We start from the raw sequence: 20,684 nt of genomic DNA, 5'->3' as shown, positions 1-20,684 counted from the left end.
ATTTTTTATCTAATTAAGAAGCGTTTAAACACTGTTCCTATTCTCTCACGTTAGGACCTTCAGGTTCTGTAGCACTGAATTTCTTATCTTGAGAAAAAACTAAAGTTGAATTGAAAGATTTCCACATTCCTGTCAGAAAGGCAATCCTCATTCTAAGACTGTTAGGAAAACACTGCTGATGTAGTAAATGTGAATTTCAACAAAGCATTTTTCAGAATCTCGTGGTGTTCTTTTGAATATGTTGGAAATTTGAGCCAAATGATAGTACTATTGATTGGTGTCATGTATTTGTCAAATACTCATTGAGTGCAGATCAGGTGCTGGGAACTGGTGATACATACTTTAAAAAAGCAAGGACCCTGTCCTCAAGGAGATGTTTAAATGTAAAGCAATGCAATAAGATAACTGCTATAAAACTAAAGGGCAGAGGGAGCATGAAAGTTTCTAAGTCTGTTCAAAAGGTCATCAGTAATAAATGGCAACCTCTTCTTGGACTTGGATGAGAACACTTGACTTAGGCAAGCACATTGAATTTACATAGAACATGAAGTTGAAAAGGATACCTAATGCTTTGGATGACAGACTTCATTTAACAAATTTTTATTGAACACCTGTTGTATGCTGGACTCCGCTCAGAATCCAAATATTGTTTAATAGATTGGATTAATGGGCCAAAAGTTGACCAAGCTAAAATTTAATAAAGATAAATATAAAGTCTTAAAATGATAGACTGCTAGAGCTAGAAGGGAGAGTTGTGACTTACAGTTTTTAGTCACCTGGATGTTCACCATGAATCAGTGCGATGATTAAACTGCCAGAGGAAGTTAATTCAGTGCTGTCCAACAGAAATATAATGTGAGCCACAAATATAAATTTAAATGTAGTAACCACATTTTGAAATGTAAAAAGTAGATGAAATTAATTTTATTAATATATTTTTTACCCAGCATATCCAAAATATTTTATGTGGAACAATATAAAAATTATGAATGAGATACTTCTATATTCTTTTTATACTACATCTTTGAAATCTGGTGTGGATTTTGCACTTTATAAAGTGTTCATGTCTCAGCTTGAACTAACCACATTTCAAGTGCTTAATAGCCCCATGTTACTATGGCTGCCATACTGGACAGAACAACTCCATATCCTCCTCTGTAAATTGACAGTAATATTTAGTGTTTACTTCAGTTCTTAGCAGTGTATTATGATTCAAAGGAGATAATGTATTTGAAGACAAATTTCAGAGTGGTGTTAAAAAGTTTAAAACTGTCATGTGAAAGAGAGATTAGACTCAGAATAGTAACTTTTTTATGTTATTTGTCAGTTCTATTTGAGTGGAGTTGTTGCTTATAATGCTTTAAGACTGATGCTGAAACTGCTTCTTTGAGTGTGTTCACTTAGGGGAGATCATCTATGGCCAGATATTTGCCGTCACTGAATTAGACTACCTCATTGATGGTTCCAGAGAGCAGAATTTGGAGCAATGAATAGAATTTACATGGAAACAGATTTTGGTTTAATGTTAAAGAGAACTCTTCGAATAATTAGAACTACCCCCCAAATTGAATAAGCTCCGCCCAAAAATAGCTAGTTCCCTCTCACTTGAAAATGTTTAGATAAGGGTTGTGCAAACTTTTTTCAAATGGCCTACTAGAGATTTAAGCATTAGATGAAAGAAGTAGACTAGGTAAACTTTACAGTCTCATCCAGCTAAAATTCTGTATCTGGCCTTAGATGGGTGTGGCGGGAGGGCCTGCCAATTTCAAGCCCTTAGAGTAGCCCTTTCACCCGCCTGGCGTTGCCCCAACCTCAAATAACGCTGGAGCCTTGTGTGAGGATTTGTATTATAGCAAGTTTTCCAAGGTATCTTAATTTCCTGCCTATACAGTACTGCCTACACCCCAGACTAAACCCAAAATAGCATTCATCTCTGCCTATACCACACACACACCCTGGCCTTTTAGTTGGCTCAATGGCAGACATTGCTGCCAGGAAAAAAAGGTTTCACTGGTAGTACATAAAACTCAGGCTGTACAGTCCCTGGGATTTCTTTATCCCCACGACCACCCGATAACTCCATATATACCTTCGATAACAAATTACGGGACGTAATTATCAATACTGTTGTTACAGTAGCAAAATAATGTGTATTTTGATGGTAAAAACTTCATTTTTAGAAGATTGATTTGTCAAGTGTGGAAAAACAGATGTAACCCAAACTATGAAGTCAGATATGATTAGGCTCCTAACCATACTTTTAAATTACTTAGTGATTGCTGCCTTGGGATGTCTGGCTGTTAGCTATACAGTTATTATACAGACAAATTATGAAGTAATAAAATTTGGCAGTTTTTCTTTCCTTGATAAATGCATTTCTGTTTCCTTTTTTCATTTATGGAAAAACTTTTTTCTGTTAAGCTCACCTGAAATTTAAAGTTATTTTCAAGGGGTATCTGAATCACATAGAGAAAGATGTATGTAATATATTTGTGAGATGACTGCTAGGATTGCAAAGGCTATCCTGGAAAAACGAACACATCCACTAGGATTCAATTAAAGTACACATTATAAAACTTTGGATTTAGATTCAGGATGAATGGAATTCTTAGAACAGTCCTTCACATAATTTCTATCTGTATAGACATATGTATTCAATTAAATATCAAGTTTCACCTACTCTGGATTTTTTCCCTGATCCTATTTTATAATCTTAGAAACTTTTATGAAGAATAACTATAGTCAACACAGAAGATTTCTTGGGCAAATTTGTCATGAAAAATTGTGCTTTATTCTCAAGACCCATTTAGGGTTTTGACTTAAATAACGAAACAATGATTATTTTTAAAATTGCAATATTTTAAGCTTATAAAGCATGTTTTAAAATATGTATTATCATTATAAGGTATAAATAATAATAATAATAGATCCCTGTATACCTACTACCTAGCTTAAGAAAGGGAACATTAGCAATTCCTTTGAAGCCCCCTGGGTTTTCTTTCCTTACCGCCTTTTCTTCTCATCCCCAAGGTGTAACCATGTCTGAAATTTTTTCTTCAGAGTTACCATGTGTAGATATTGCAAATCAGCATACTGTTTTTCATGTTTTAAACTTTATATCAGTGAAATTATTCTGTGTTATGTTCTTCTACTGTTTGTTATTGACAGTATATTTGTTAGATTCCTCTATGTCAAAATTCATATATCTTCATTGTAGTATGGTGTTTTATAATATGAACATACCACAATTGATCTATTCCTCTATCGCATAGTATTTTGCTATTGAAAACATTGCCAATATGCATATTCTTGTGTCTTCTGTTTGAGTTTTGTTACCCCCTCCTTTCATCTTTTTTCTCCCTGATAGTTTGGAGGTTTTACATATTGTTTCTCTTTTTTTAATGGTTACCATAGATATTTTAATATGCATCCTTAATTAGACAGTGTTAAAATTAATATTTTTAACTTCTTCATGAACAAAGCAAGGACCTTTGACACTTGAACTGTCACCCCCTACAGACTTATTGTTATATTTTAGTTCTCTATCATTTTTCTTTTCATTTTACCCCACAAATTCAGTATTGTTTTATGTGACTAGTATTTGTTTAGATTTACCCACATGTTTGCCTTTGATTTTTTCACTCACTGTTCCTTACATCTCAGGCCTGCCTTCTGGGGTCATTTTTCTTCACCTAAAAGCACATCCTTTACTACAAGAAAAAGTTTAAACTTTTTCTGTGAAGGGCCAGGTAGTAAATATTTTAAGCTTTGCCAGGCCATTTAAGGTGTCTGTTGCAAATTATTCTTTGTTTTTTACAACTCTTTAAAAATATAAAAATGATTCTCAGCTTGTGGGCCATACCAGACCAGACCATAGACCAGATTTGGCCCCTTAGCCATAGTTTGTCAGCCTCTGCTTTTGGAGATCCTTTAGTGAGACTTCACTGATGCCAACCCTTGGTTTTGGTTTTTATGAAAATATCTTTAAGACAGCTTCATTCTTGAGAAACAGTTTTGTTGTGGCTACAATTCAACAGTTTTTCCTGTCATTTTGAAGATATTCCACTGTCTGCCTGCATTTGTTTCTGCTAAGAAGTCAATGGTTGTTCTAATTATTACTCTTATAGGAAACCTGTCTTTTCTTTCTGGCTACTATTTCTAAGATACCTCTCTCACTCTCTTCCCTTCTCTCTCCCTCTCCCCCTCACATATATGCACACACCTATATATACACACACATATGTATATATCATGAGAGTTTGTGTGTTCTGAAGTTTTACTATGTTGTGTCTAACTGCAGTTTTTTTTTAAGCTGCCTAGGATTTATTGTTCTTTCTAAATATGCATATTGGTACCTTTAGTCAAGAATGATGAATCTTTTGCCATTATCTCTTCAAATATTGACTCTTCCCCTATTCCCTCTACTCATTTCTTCTACAACCCGAATTAGATATATGGTGGAACTTCTCACTGAATCCCTCTTAACATTTTTTTTTGTCTTCTCTTAGCTGCATTCTGAATAATTTTTTCAAATCTGTCTTCCGGCTCCTCTAAGCATTGATTTTTTTTTTTTTCTCATTATGGTATTTTTATCTAGACGTTTTTATTTAGCTCCTTTTAAAACCTGTCTGGTCATTTTGGGTAATCTCTTGTTGCTTACTCATATTTTTTTATTACCTCCTCTAGATCCTTATAAATACATCTTTTTGTATCTAATTTTTTAAAATATTTATTTATTTATTTATTTATGGCTGTGTCAGGTCTTAGTTGCGGCACACGGGATCTTTCGTTGCAGCGCGGGACCTCTTCGTTGCAGTGTGTGGGCTTCTCTCTAGTTGTGGCGCGCGGGCTCAGTAGTTGCAGCGCACATGGGCTCTCTAATTGTGGCACTTGGGCTCCAGAGCGAGTGGGCTCAGTAGTTGTGGCGTGCAGGCTCAGTTGCCTTATGGCATGTGGGGTATTAGTTCCCCAACCAGGGATTGAACCCATGTCCCCTGCGTTGGAGGCGGATTCTTAAACCACTGGACTACCAGGGAAGTCCCTGTATCTAATTTTTTTAATCTAATGTCTCCAGGTTGATTCTTCTGTTTGTGTTTGTGGTACTTTGTTTTCATATGTAGTAGTGTGTGCAGGTAAGATCATATCTGATTAAACTATATCTGTCAGAACTCTATGAGACCTGTGTAGAGGAAGTTCACCCAAAGAGAATTTGCCTTTGTCAAGTGCTTGGGGCCACTATCAACATATGGACATTTTTAAATTGTCATTTTCTGGAGCACATAGTTAATGTGAATTCCAGCCCCAAATTCACGTTAGGGCCAGCCAATGGTTGAGATTTCTCACAAGTGACTCTTTCTCTTTCTTGGCCTTCACCCACGGTACATATTTTGCATGGCACTTTTGGTTTTGGGGGTTTTCTTCCCCTACTTCCCCTTTAAAGGTCCTGGATCTATGCAGAGGTCTCTGATCTGCATCCCTCTTTGTTCAGGCACTAAGTTTTGTCTTCCATCCCCTACAAACTGAATCTGTTAGTTATTGGATGTGGGCAGATGTCCTTAAGATAGCTTTATGCCTTGGTGCTCAGTTGCTTCTCTGGATTTGGATTTTTGCATTATTTTTGTAGTCAGAAAGCTTTTCTGGTTATTGTCCATATTGCCAGACACAAATGACTTTTTAAAATTCATTTTTTTCTTCATCTTGCCATGAGAATAAACTGAAATCATTTTAGTAGTACTAAGCCAAGGAGATAAGCTGACTTTATTAAACATCTTACCCAGAATCAAATATCCAAAAGACTAATCAGATCATTATTTGCATATTCACTATTCACAGAGTGTAATAGTATATAGGATAGATGAATAGTTTGTAACATCCCACACATGTATCGTGCCATGTATAATACTACGTGAAAATTATTGATACTCATTATAATGACTTCGAGGCATCATAAGGCACAAAGTATCTTGTACATAATATGTTCAGTATATATTTTTTATATTGTCACTTGATAATCCATGCATGGTAATTCATTTACCTAGAATATTCTGATTCTTAGAGCATTCCATTTTCATTGTGTTTGCTGTGAAATGTATTTACTATTAGGAATAAAATGTCTCCTAAGTAAGATAAAGTATAACCAGTATATTGTTTGTTTTTAGTTACCTTAGAGAGTTATTTTGTGAGGCTTAGACAGCTTCAGATATTTTTGTTGTTGTTCAGTAAACCAGTTACATCTTAATATCTGATCTGCTTTTGAACTTCTCAAAAGAATATTCATGGCCCCCTGATAGATTCTTCATTATAATGAATACACAGTTTTATATTGTTTGTTCTCATAACTTATTAAAACATTTACTGTGTATGCTTAGGAAGAAGAAGCAGACATTGAAGGAATTCAGTATAAAACACTACGAACATTTCACCATGGAGTCAGGGTCGATGGCATAGCTTGGAGCCCAGAGACTAGACTTAATTCATTGCCTCCAGTAATCAAGTAAGTTTAACATTGTCAAGGAAAGGCAAAAGATTAGAAAATTTCAGCTCTGGTTATAAATACTTTACAACAGCATAGTCCTAGTTGTGGGGAGAAGAGCTACAGTTGACGCCTGAACAACGTGGCAGGGGGTGATTATAACCTGGGTATAATTTATAAACAGCACTCCCTATCCGAGGTTCCTCCACATCTGAGGATTCAACCGACCACAGACTGTGTAGTAGTTACTATCGAAAAATATCCACATATAAATAGACCTGTGGAGTTCAAACTCATGTTGTTCAAGGGTCCATTTGTACTTTATTTCCCTACAACTTTTAATTTCATCTCCGAGAAAGCCTTGGACAAGAGAAGGCATTTCCCTGCTGGCTTTGATCTATTTCTTCCAATGGCTCTTAACTAATCATTGAAAAGGCATGGTAGCAGAGATCTACCAACATATCCAGGTCTATAGATTAGGAACCTTCTTTAATTTAAACTTTATTTAAATTAAATAAACTTAGAGGACTTCCATTGCAGTCCAGTGGTTAAGACTCTGCGTTTCCACTGCAGGGGGCACAGGTTTGATCCCTGGTCAGAGAACTAAGATCCCGTATGCCACGTGGCTCGGCCAAAAAAATAAATAAATAAAATTAATTAATTAATTAAACTAAATGTATTAGTTAAGAAAAAATGGTTAACTTTAATGCAGTCAGAACTTGAGAAATTTAGATCCATATGATACTCATTTATCTGAAGACAATTTGAAATAAACTTTGTTTTCCAATATATAAATATAACTTCTATTTCTTCCTCAGCCATAATCTGACATGCTGAGAATCTAAAAATTTTAGGATTGAAGGCAAACTAGTTAAAAAATAGTTGTGTATTGATTAGATTTTGTTTTTTAATGTAACATACATTGATGTACTTCTAAACAGTACCTTAAATGTTACGGTCAGTGTGAATAATATGCCAGCTTTTAGTGGATAGAAGTATATCAGCTCTTATAGATATAAAAAGATTATCATCTTCTGTCTGATTTATTGAATTCAATATATCTTAAAGTAAGAAGGCTTATGGATAACTGAAGAAGGCAAAGACTAAGATGTATAACTATTTTTAATATCTAAAATTATTAACTATTTTAATATCTAATATTGACCTAGCTAAATAAAGATGCCCATCCTTTTCTGCCTTTAAGAAAAAGTTAAACATTAAATTCATGTGGTGATTTATAATAAAATTCTACATGTTTCTTACTGAAGAGACAAATCCAATATACTAATTTTTGTATGTTTTCCAAAGATATTTAAGTGCCTCCTACTTTGAGTAATAGTTGTAATAACACTTTTTACAGCAGAACCACAGCATCCCCTTTCTGCCCGAACAAAAACATGATTATGAGTTATGAAAACAGCTTTGGTGGTTGGAGGTGGGGAGAACTTTCACTTAGGCTAAAAATGGGTTTGTTTTCATTTTCTTACTTCCAGATTTTGCACTTCTGCTGCTGATATGAAAATTAGATTATTTACTTCAGACCTTCAAGATAAAAATGAATACAAGGTATGTTGACAAGTATAATTTGTAAATCTTTATTTTAAAACATATTTATTATTTTTGCTTTTTTAATTGGATTTATCCCAATTTAATATGACTTTATGGTTACCTTTAAAATATGTAGTTTAGAATCTCATTTACTCTATTTTAGGCTGTAGTAAGTAACTAGGATCATAGTAAAGTCTGCAGATTATAAATCTGATATCACTTATTAAAATATTAGGTAGACACAGTAAATGAGGGAGAAGTAGAAATTCAGTATATAGACATGAACACACATAGAGTAAGAGTTGAACTTCAAGGGAACAAACACAGTACAGCATAGTGAGAGACAGGACTACAAAGTGGCTAAAAGCACAGACACAGGAGCCAGACCACCTGGGTTTGAAGCCCAGCTCTACCACTTTAGTAATAGTGTGACTTTGGTCAAATTCCCAATCTCTTTGTGCTCATTTCCTTACCTGTAAAATGGAGATGATCATAGCTTCTGCCTCATAAGTCAGACAAAGACAAATACTATGTGATCTCACTTATGGGAGGAATTTTTTTAAAAGCTGAACTCATAGAAACTGAATAGAATGGTGGTTGTCAGGGCCTGGGGAGTGTGGGTAATGGGGAGATGATGATTGAAGGGTATGGACTTCCAGTTATAAGTGGAATAAGTTCTGGGGATCTACTGTACATCATGATGAGTATAGTTAACAAGTATACTGTATTATATACTTGAAAGTTGCTAAGAGAGTAGAATGTTCTCACCACAAAACAAAAATGGTAATTTTATGAGGTGATAGAGGTATTAACTAACCCTATTGTGGTAGTCATTTCACTAATGCTATTATGGTAATCGTTTCACAATATATATGTATATCAAATCATCATGTTGTATACCTTAGACTTACACAGTGTTATATATCTCAGTAAAGTGGGGGGGAGTTCATTAAATAAATACCTCTCAGTTTGGATTGAAACCGAATCATGTTTTTTATAAGAACGGTATTGCCTTCTTGACTTTCTAGTAAATCAAAACTATGAATAATGTTATAAAACAAACATAAACTATAAACCTTTCCAATCATTTAGAAAACAGTAAAAGTTATGCTCTAAACTATATACAATGGGCTATATACAATTTTACCATAATACAGTGCACTGTATATATTAATTTAAAGCTGTATCAGTGACTATCTGTACAAATGGCACATAAAACTTTGACTCATCAAAAGTCAATAGTTACTAACAATTATTGTTAGTTATAATAGACATTAAATATTTAATGTTAATTTGATTTGGCTTGTAGACTCTGACATAAGCTTTGAAGAATGATTTGGAGGACCTGGGTTTGTTAAACTTAACACAGGAATGTTTGAATCAAATCCTTTTTTTTCCTAATTACATATTTCCAAATAGTAAGCAGTACCAAATAGAACCACTTTATTAATCTTACAACTGAGATCAAATTCAAGTGTTTGGAAGGAAAATAGGAAGCAAGAACAATATCCATTAAAATATTTAAATATCTGATATCTGACAGACCTGTTTAGGATTTCAGTTGTAAAGATTTAGACTGATTGGACCTGCCTGCTTGCATAGTCCTCTACCTTATAATTTCCCATTTATTTCTTCTGTGGCCAGAAGAGAATTGCTGGGTTGTTGTGATAATGGGCTTATAATACTAGCTGTCTCCAGTGCTGGCAGTCACATTGAGCAAGTGAATAAAGACAGTAGAAGGTGAAGTCCATGCTTTGTGTTTATTAGAGAGCAGCCAGTGTACAGAGCAGCAGGTATGAGGTAAAAAATCGAAGGGGACTCTATTTCAGAGCCCCTAGAAAGTTCTTCTAGCTTTAACTTTTATTTAACCTTCATGTAATAAGTGAGAAATGAGGTGATATGAGGACAGGTACAGTTTAAAAAAAAAAAAGTCTCTGTTTTTGTAAGAAATGCACACTAGAAAAGAAAAATCAAGCTAATAACAGTGTGTTGAATGATCAGCTTCTTTCCAAGATAAACCTTCTAGAAAGGTGGGTGTATAAATCATGTTTTAAAAATAGCAGACTGCTTAAGAAATATTTATAGAAAAGAGAAGCATGCAGTGAAAGCAATGAAGTAAAAATATTAGGTAGGAATATTGTAGGTTATTTTCCTGTGTTCTTACTAACTTTTCCCCTTATGTCAGGTTTTAGAGGGCCATTCAGATTTCATTAATGGTTTGGTATTTGATCCCAAAGAAGGCCAAGAAATTGCAAGTGTGAGTGATGATCATACCTGCAGGTATGTTGCTTATATAAGTTACAGCCAAATTTTTGAATTTTCATCTTATTTTAATGAGAATTACATTTTAAAAATTAGAGAAAATGTAAACTTCTATATATATTCCACAAAATGTTATAAAAGAAGCATACTTTACTTAAAATGTAAGTATGACACCAACATAAGTTTCAAAACCAGTGAGTTGAGTTCTTATCCCATTTAATGGAAACTTCCCTTGCTGATTCATGGGTGCCTCTCTGCCTCTTATTTTAGATTTGCACATTTATGAAATCTAAATATATATTAGGTCAAACAGTGGACACAATCAATAGGATAATAAAAGGCATTTGCCATATTGTGAAGTTATTTCGTAGATCGCATCTGATAAGTTAGTGTTTAATAATGAACTGAGAATCTCATTTGCTAGAGCAAGACTCGCAGGAAATTTAGTGTTTTGACAAATTCGAAAGTCTCTGTATAAAGTTTTTCTGTAGATACAATACATTACAATATCACATTCTTCCACCTCACCCCCTAGTTTGGAACAGATGAGGTGGCTATAATGTTTTAATAGTGCCTAAAGCTGGAGAATATCACAAGTAAAGAACAAGATGAAGAGCAGGAGTAGGAGGTGGAAATAAGCTGAAGAGTCAAGAGTGAAGCAGTCATTAGAGGAGTGCCCGTTGCTTCATTTGCTTTGACAGTACTGTGAGCAAAAAGAACCACCAAAAAAAACAAAAACAAAAACGCTGCTCTGCTATTTTGCATAGCTTTAATGTTTGATAAAGGTATGACAAAATCGTTAGTATTAGTAAATACTTGTATACATGTAAAACTACTAAATATGTGTCCTTTCACATTGGAAGTAAAACCACTAGCTTCTTCTTAAATTTTAATCTTCTCAATAGCTTGTCTTTTTAAAGTTATAGAGTCATAGGCCATTATTTTTTATAAAATTTTCATGTCAAGGACATGAAAGATTTACATGACATTAAGATTGTAGGGTCCCAAGTGTTAAAAAAACCTAAGTTTGTATAGAGACGGAAAAGTAAGTGGGGCCATTTTTAATGTAAAACTTAAATTAGATCACTAGAAAGAAATAATGACGTTTTAATTCTCTAACACACGGAGCATCCTAGTCACAAGCATTTGGAATAATGAAACCTGAGAAGGGGGAAAATGAGTGTCTTTGCAAGCCAAGGAATAGCCTCTGAATAGTGAACAACAGCCAGAGAGACCTGGGATTACATTCAGAGATCTGTGATTTTTTTCTTGTAGGAGACTTTGGGATTTTCATAGAATAGTAAAATTGTCCTAAAATATAGGGGACTGACAGAGGGTGGCCAGCTTTTTGTCAAGTGAGAAGAATTTTTTAAAGTTCTGCTGCCTTCTATTATTACCATTATTTTATTTAAAAAAGAACATTATTACTCTAAAAAGGAGAAGAAACTTAACTTCAAAGTAAGTCCTTTAATTTAAATAAATTTAACTTTTTGAAATTTACTATGTTGCTCCTAATTGTCTTACTTTGCTAGGCTGTGGTTGATGGTGTTACTGTTCAGTGAATACTTGTTCTCCCTTCCCCGCTCCTGTGGAAGGAGCTTTTCCCACTTCGTTGGGCTTAGCCATGTGACTTGTTTAAGCCAGTGTAATGTTAGCAGGTGTGACTCAAGCAGACACTTTAAATGTTTTACATGGTTTGTCCTGACCAACTGTCCTCTGTCTTCTCCTATAATATAAGCATGTCCTAGATAGCTACTGGCCCCAGAATGCAAAGCACATTAAGCAGATATGGAACCATCTGGCATTATGAAATAGAACTTCCCACAGACCCATGAGCAAGAAATGTATGCTTATTTTTCTAAGTCTCTGAGATTTTGGAGGTTGGTAACATCATTGTAGCAATAGCTGGAGAGCTAAATTTAGAATTTATCAGCTTAATTTGCCAACCAGAAGGGCATTTCTGATTGGCTTTTAAAGTCAAATTTCTTGGGCTGAAAGCTAAACAATATAGATAAGATTTTTAACAGAAACAGAAGAGATAAGTAAATCAAGTTTAAGGAAGAGTAGTAACATACACTCTCAAAGTAACAAAGGAAAGAAGGAATTCTGAGGGGACATACTACAACAGAAAAATGTTTCAGTACAACTGTCTTCATTAACTCAAAGTACAGAATTGCCAAGTTACGAATAAAGACACCAGCCAAATGGCAGCTGTGCAATTGCTGGGCAGATGAAATAGCCATTTACATCCCAGAAATCATTCCTGTCACTGTACTAAAGTAATGCCTACCATAGTCTGGGTCTCTATGTTGTTTGTAAAGATACCTTAGTGATATCCTTGTCCAATCATACTCAAAGCCTATGTCATCTTGGGAGGAGTATTATATGCTGGTGATACCATGCTTTAAAATGACATGCTAAATAGAATAACTAGACTGAAGTTCAGTAAAGAAGTAGAGGATTTTAACAACATTTTAAACCAACTAGACATATACAAAACACTCCACACACTCCCAACATCAGCAGAATACACATTCTTCTCAAGTGTACCTGGAACACTCTTTAGAATAAACCATATGTTAGTCCTCAAAATAAATCTACATAATTTTTTTAAAGATTGAAATCATACAAAGTATCTTCTTTGATCACAGTGGAATGAACTAGAAATCATTAACAGAAGGAAAATAGAACATCTACAGATACATGGAAATTAAATAACACACTGTCATTAGCCAGTGGGTCAAGAAGAAAATCACAAGGGAAATTAGAAAATACCTTGAAATGAGTGAAAATGAAAACACAACATACAGAATTTATGGGATGCAGTACAAGCAGTGCTCAGAGGGAAATTTATAGCTGTGAGCACCTACATTAAAAAGAAGAAAGAACTCAAATTAGTAACCTAAATTGACACCTTAAGAAGCTAGAAAAAAAGAATAAAGACACCCAAAGCTAGCAGAAGTAAGGAAATAATAAAGATTAGAGCAGAGATGAACAACATAGGGAATGGAAAACAATAGAATCAATGACACCAAAAGATGTTTCTTTGAAAAGATTATAACAAAATTAACATATATAGCTAAAACATATTATAGCTAAAATTAATTAGCTAGACAGATGAAGAGAAAACACTACAAATGGTAAAATCAGAAAAAGTGGGGACATTACTACCAACCTTACAGAAATGAAAAGGATTATAAGAGAATACTATGAATAGTTATACACCAACAAATTAGATAACCTAGGTGACATGGACAAATTCCTGGAAACATGAAACTGCCAAAAATCAAGGAAAAAATAGAAAATCTGAATAAACTTATAGCAAATAAAGAAATTGAATCAGTAATCAAAAATTTCCCAACAAAGAAAGGCCAGGACAGGATTCTTCACTGGTAAATTCTACCAGACATTTAAAGAAGAATTAACCACCAGTCTCTCAAATGCTTTCAGAAAGTAGAATAGGAAGAAACACTTTCTAACTCATTCTGTAAGGCCAGCATTATCCTGATACCAAAACCAGACAAAGACATCCCCCAAAAAGAAAATTGCACACCAATATTCTTTATAAATACAGATGCAGAATCCTCAACAACATCCAGCTAAAACTAGAAAACTCTGAGAAGAAAACCAGCAAATCTTTATGACCTTGGATTTGGCAATGGTTTCTTAAATATGACACCAAAAACACATTTATTAAAAATAAATAAATAAATTGGACTTCATCAAAATTTAAAACTCTTGGACACCAGAGGACCCTATCAAGAGAGTGAAAAGACATCCCACTGAATGGGAGAAAATATTTGCAAATTATATATCTGATAAGGGTCTTATACAAGATATGCAAGGAACTCTTATAATTCAACAATAAAGAGACAAGCAACCCAATCAAAAAATGGGCAAAGGACATGAGTAGACAATTGTCTAGAGAAGATATACAAGTAGCCAACAAGCACGTGAAAAGATGCTGAATGTCATTAGGGAAATGCAAATCAAAAACAAAGTGAAATACCACTAATACTCACTAAAATAACTGTAAACAAAAAGTCAGAAAAAAAACAAGTGTTGAAGAATGTGAAGAAACTGAAACCCTCATAGTTTTCTGGCAGGAATGTAAAACGGTGCAGCCGGCATGGAATAGAGTTTGGCAGTTCCTCAAAAAGTTAAACATGTGACCCAGCATTTCCAATCCTAGGTATATATCCAAAAGAACTAAAAACAGGTGTTCATTCAGACAAAAACTTGTAAAGGAATATTCCTAGCAGCACTATTTACAGTAGCCAAAAGGTGGAAGCAACCCAGATATCCATCAGTAAATGAAAGGACAAACAAAATGTGGTGTATCCATACACTGAAATAGTATTCAGCTATAAAAAAAGAATGAAATACAGATACATGCTACACCATGGCTGAAACTTGAAAACACTATGCTAAGTAAAAGAAGCCAGACATAAAATAGTCTGTGATTCCATTATATAAAATCTCCAGAAGAAGCAAATCCATAGAAACAAAACAGATGGTGGTTGCCAGGAAGTTGGAGGACAAGAACTTAAGAGTGACTGCTTAATGGGTACAGTGTTTACTTTTGGAATAATGAAAATGTTCTAGAACTAAATAGTGGTGGTGGTTGCAGAACACTGTGAATGTGCCAAGTGTCCCTGTACACTTTAAAATGATTAAAATGGGGAGTAAAATAAGTGAATAAAATTTTTCAAATACTAAGCTTTATTATGTAGTCCTATAATATGGAGCAGTGCTAAAGTATGAATTCTTAAACATTTTGTACTATAAAAAGCAGAAGAAAGGTTTCTCTGACTGTGCCAACTCAAAAAACATTATTTTAAATACATTGTTGATCTGTGCATATTTTCTGATGTTTGACTCTGGCATTTTCAAGGAGACACAGTATTATAATCAGCTAAGAGATTTGTGGCATTAGGGACACCATTTCAAAACAATCTGTCCCCTGAGCAGGTTCATAAAGCTTATGTGTTTTGTTGAAAATTTCCAAATTCTGAATCAGAATGAAGATAGTCTCACTTGTACTAGTGTGTCAGTCTATCCATTAAAAAGTTATCACTTGTTTATCTCTTGATATAGAGAATGAATGTATAGAGAATAAATTAATATAGAGACTAGTTCATTCAGTCAGTAAACATCAAGTGTCTACTATGTGCCAGGTACTGTGCTGGGTACTTGGTAATCACTGATACGTTTTTAAACCTGTGAATAATCATTTCAGAACCATTTTAATCTTCTCTAAGACTGACAAAAGTATTTTATTTTCTATAAATGAATTACAGTATTAATAAGTAAATATTACTAAATATTTTATGGAATGCCTTACTGCATACTAACCAACACTAAGTGCCTTACCTATGTAAATTTGTTTAATTTTTACAGCAACTCCAAGATAGGTTCAATTTTTACCCTCATTTTACAGGATGGGAAGGCAGGGCATAGAGAGGCTAATAATTTGTGGAAAGGGACATAGCTATTAAAGAGAGGAACTCAAATATCAAGCAGTGTGGCTCTAGTACCTGCACTCTTAATTCACTCACTCTTCTGCCTGAGTGGCTTTTTTTTTTTTTTTTTTTTTTGGCTGTGTTGTCTTCCTTGCTGCGCAGAGGCTTTCTCCAGTTGCAGCGAGCGGGGGCTACTCTTCATTGCAGTGCGTGGGCTTCTCATTGCAGTGGCTTCTCTTGTGGCAGAGCATGGGCTCTAGGTGTGTGGGCTTCAGTGGTTGCAGAGCACGCTGGCTCAGCAGTTGTGGCTTGCAGGCTCTAGAGCACAGGCTCAGTAGTTGTGACGAACGGGCTTAGTTGCTCCCCAGCATGTGGGATCTTCCCGGATCAGGGCTCAAACCCGTGTCCCCTGCATTGGTAGGCAGATTCTTAACCACTGCACCAGCAGGGAAGCCCCTGAGTGGCAATTTTCAAATTCATCCTGAGAAGATGGTATTTGTATCTAATAATATTTTAGATGTTTATTACTTCTCTGCATTCTCTAATATGACTTCATTTTTATCTAAGATTCCATCTAGTTTTAGTATTCTATAATCTCTGCAAGTTTATAAGAAAATTGAGTTCTCATTTAACTCGGTGGTTCTTTATCAGTCCCCAAACCCCCTTTTTAAACAAACATTTTCTAATGTCTACTATATAATCTTAAATGAAACTCATGGAAAATATAACCTATCAAAATATATAATTGTAAAAAATATTATTTTAATTGTACTACATTTCTGTTAAATGGTAATAATAATATTTTAAATAAAATAGTATTTTAACTATACTACACATTTCTATAAAAAACAGATTGTTATAGAATAACAGCACAGTGTATATGCTCAGATACGACTGCATAAGAAGAAATAGTGAAGTGTAGTCTTTGTCACTCTTTACAAGGAATAAATTTGAGTATCAGAAAAATAAGATAACAGGAAAATGTAAGGCAGAGAGGCAAAGCTGCCAAGTTACACAGTTCCAGGGATATGGCTTGCAGAGTACGATGTAAATAGTGCCATCTGGAGTTTTGCAATGTCATAGCCTTGGGCAAAACTAGTTATTAGAATAAAAACTCAAGTCAGTTGTAATTTTTAAAATTTTACAATGGGAAGTGAAAGAGTATGGAAATAATGCTAATCAAAATAGAAATAACATGACAAGACAAATTATAGGATATCACGTTGAAAAAATAAGGAAGGATAACATTCTTGCAAATCAGCCAGTTTTTATATGGATAGTATCAAAATAATTCACTGTTATGTCAGGGGATGGAGTACTAACAAAATTGCGAAAAACATATCTCCTATCTTGAAATGGCCCCACCTTTTGAGGTATTTCTAAATTTTACTGTGATATTCAAAAGTCATGTAGAATGTCTAGCATCCCTGGTTACCTTTCACTACACGCTTGTAGCACCCCAATCATTAGGATAACCAAAAATGTCCCCTAGGTGTTAGAATCCCCCCCTGCTGAGAATTGTTGATTTAGATAATAAGTGACCAGGCCCTATTCTAAGTGTTTTATATGAATTAATTCATTTAATCCTCAAAAACCTTATTTGGTAAATTCTCTTATTCAAGAAGTTTTAGTCTTTTTATATTATTGAAAAAGCAGGTGTTCATATTACCTATATGTTCTGATCAAAATCAAACATTATGTCAGGTTTAATAAAATTGATAGAATTATACTTAGTGTCATGTCTACAGATGTATTATCTTCTGTTTGTGAAGAATTTATAATTTTTTAAAAGATACCTTTGCTAAAACATTCTAGTACCAGTTCCTGAAATGAAGATGTCATGTTCCTTCTTCATATGTCATTAGCCCAGTTTTCATATGAGGAACAAGAGTAAGGAGAAATGGAGTTTTGTAGAGGATGAGGAAAATTATCCTAGAGTAGACTGCCCTGGCCTTTTCACTAATAAGGTATTTTGCAAGGCCAGCCATGCTTTATTACCTTAGAGTCATCTCAGCACAAGAAGAGAGCCCTTGTGTTAGGTATTCAGTGAGTAAGTGGGTGAAGGAATGAATAAAATTCTGTATCTGTCACCACATCTTTATTAAAAAGATGCCATTACCAAAGCATCTGACAGGAGACGTGTTTAAGAAAAGAAATTCCCAAGTAAATCATAGGATTGCTAGGCATTCGGCCTCATGTGCTACACCATTTCTTCTTTTTTTTTTTTTTTTTAATTAATTTATTTATTTTTGGCTGTGTTGGGTCTTCGTTGCTGTGTGCGGGCTTTCTCTAGCTGCGGCGAGGCGGGGCTACACTTCGTTGCGGTGCACCGGCTTCTCATTGCAGTGGCTTCTCTTACTGCACAGCACGGGCTCTAGGCGCATGAGCTTCAGTAGTTGTGGCACATGGGCTCAGTAGTTGTGGCGCACGGGCTTAGTTGCTCTGCGGCATGTAGGATCTTCCCCAACCAGGATTTGAACCCGTGTCCCCTGCATTGGCAGGCAGATTCTTAACCACTGCGCCACCAGGGAAGTCCCTACACCATTTCTTTTATGGTCCCTCATCAAGTCCACCATATACAGGTATGCCATATATACACATATATATATATGCACAGGAAAATACAAATACTAGTACTTCAAATTATGACCCAGCATTATCCAAAGAAGGTTAAAATTATTACAGTATTTGAGAGGTAAATAAGTGCATATTTAGAAAAATTTATTATCCCCTACTTCCAAAAGAAGGTAAAATGGTGTTTAAGTATTTAATGGGTTAAGCTTATTATTTTAAAAACTCACTAATACAGAACATCTCATTCCCAGTCAGTGCCAAATAACAGATGTTCTTGTATATTAAAAACAGTACTGTTCTGTAAGAACAAGTCAGACCAACAAGTATTTATTAAACACGTTTAGTATAGCCAACATTTAGTACTTTGGGGGATACAGAAGAAATAGAAGACCCAGTACTCACTGTAACTACAAAGGATGTCAGAACTAAATCCATTTCCTCCTCCTCCTCCTCCCTAATAATCTTTTAAAATATTAGATAAAATTTATGGTGAAGGAAAATTGGCTTTTAGAAACCAAGGAATTCTTAGTTTAAGACTAAAATAATAGAGGCATGTAATGTACCATTCACTTTGTCTGTGAAACTTGGGATATTAGTAGTTGCCATGTTCTAGCTGTCATCATTTTTAACAAGAATGGGAGAAAGGGTGGGAAATAAAAAATGATCTTTTTTTTTAGAAATATAACCAAATTACTGGATAAGGGAATACTAAATTACATACGATATTCACTCAGTAGTGTCATTTTTTTAAAATTATTACAAGAGAAAAAGAATGTTTATCAAATATCTTATATGTATCCCATGGTAGCTGAGTTCTTTCCATATCACTTCTGCTCATGTATATTTGAGTCTTCAGGATCCATAGTTAAGGCGGACTGTTCTCCCCCAACCCCACCCCAGTTGAGATCACAAAGTAAGTGATCTTTTTAAAAATAGTCCCTGGTGGCGCAGTGGTTAAGAATCCAGCTGCCAGTGCGGGAGACACAGGTTCGATCCCTGGTCCAGGAAGAATCCCACATGCTGCGGATTAACTAAGCCCGTGCGCCACAACTACTGAACCCAAGTGCCTAGAGCCTGTGCTCTGCAACAAGAGAAGCCACTGCAATGAGAAGTCCGTGCACCGCAACGAAGAGTAGCCCCCACTTGCCACAACTAGAGAAAGCCTGCGCACAGCAATGAAGACCCAATGCAGACAAAAAATAAATTTAAAAAAAAATTTTTTTTTAATAAATAAAAATAGTCCTTGTGTGGGAAACGGAGAAAGAAAGGGACTGAGAGCCTTCTGAAGGGTAAGCCAATGAAGCGTTCTTTGGGAGATCAATCTCCATTTAGGAGCAGTTAAACTATGCCTGAATAATTACAGGTACAAAGTGAAATCAGAAGAATCTGTATTATTCATTATAATGTTATGGTTAAATAATTCCAGAAAAAAAGTTTTCTGCTTGTCTTCTAAAATTCCCTCTAGTTTTTTATAGCATTTTGAATCAAGATCAATCATTGCATAGTTCTAATAAGAGCTTTTAAGAGTGAAATAAAAGACAATTTGTGTTGAGTTTACCTCTAGTGAATGAAACATAAGGATTCAATGTCTTTATAAGAAACATCCAAAAATTCTAGTAAAACCTTTTGATCACATTTGCAGATCTTCTTTAATTCAAGGCAATGAAATAGTGTGTTAATGAAAGATTATAATAGAGTAAAAGTTATAAAATGATGAAAGAATTTTCTGAAATTTTATATGATCGTGAACTGGTAATACCACTGTCTAGTATTTAACTCTCTGTTCTCTCATGTGCTCTCGTAGATGAAATATAAAACCAGTACTTCAAAGTGTATTACCGTATCATTGATCGCAGTAACTTGAAGCTTACTTTATGTAGCCATTGTGTGGTTGTAATAAGTGAATTGTATAAATGAGAATCATATCCATGAACATTTTTCAGGTTTATTTTGAAAGTCCATTTATGTAACTGTTAAAGAGTACCTTCCCTCCTTTATAGCATATAGTCAAATTTCAGTTGCCAAGTATATCAAAATTTTTCTTGGAAATAATGAAAGGCTAGTATTTCCTGGGTAGTATTACTGGTGTTTGTGTTAAGGTTTATGCTAGTTAAAGGAAAAGTCCTTTTATTCTGAATTCCTTGAAGATGAAATAACTAAATACGATCTGTTTTGAAAACTACCATATGGTATTTCTTTGCAGTTGAGAGTTTAATATTGAGGTTGTTTTTTTTTAATCTTTATTGGAGTATAATTGCTTTACAATGGTGTGTTAGTTTCTGCTGTATAACAAAGTGAATCAGCTATACATAAACATATATCCCCATATCTCCTCCCTCTTGCGTCTTCCTCCCACCCTCCCTATC

At 34.6% G+C, this 20,684-nt stretch overlaps 1 protein-coding gene and 1 long non-coding RNA gene across 2 annotated transcripts in view; one reads left to right on the top strand and one right to left on the bottom strand.

Moving 5' to 3' along the window:
• The window catches only part of LOC309608954, a 1,139,914-nt gene that overhangs the window by 1,088,964 nt on the left and 30,266 nt on the right, over positions 1 to 20,684 (bottom strand). The gene's annotated exons all lie outside the window — the stretch shown is intronic.
• NUP37 (nucleoporin 37) overlaps positions 1 to 20,684 on the top strand; it is a 41,481-nt gene that overhangs the window by 4,052 nt on the left and 16,745 nt on the right. Inside the window, exons 3-5 of the mRNA XM_082349675.1 lie at positions 6,369 to 6,493; positions 7,966 to 8,038; positions 10,206 to 10,300. Coding sequence (XP_082205801.1) covers positions 6,369 to 6,493; positions 7,966 to 8,038; positions 10,206 to 10,300 — 293 coding nt within the window. The remainder of the gene's footprint in view (positions 1 to 6,368; positions 6,494 to 7,965; positions 8,039 to 10,205; positions 10,301 to 20,684) is intronic.

Source organism: Balaenoptera borealis (genome assembly GCF_965194805.1).
Source record: "Balaenoptera borealis genome assembly, chromosome: 13".
NCBI lineage: Eukaryota > Metazoa > Chordata > Mammalia > Artiodactyla > Balaenopteridae > Balaenoptera > Balaenoptera borealis.
The sequence above is the reverse complement of the archived record's forward strand: the minus strand, read 5'-3'. Positions and strand labels throughout refer to the sequence as shown.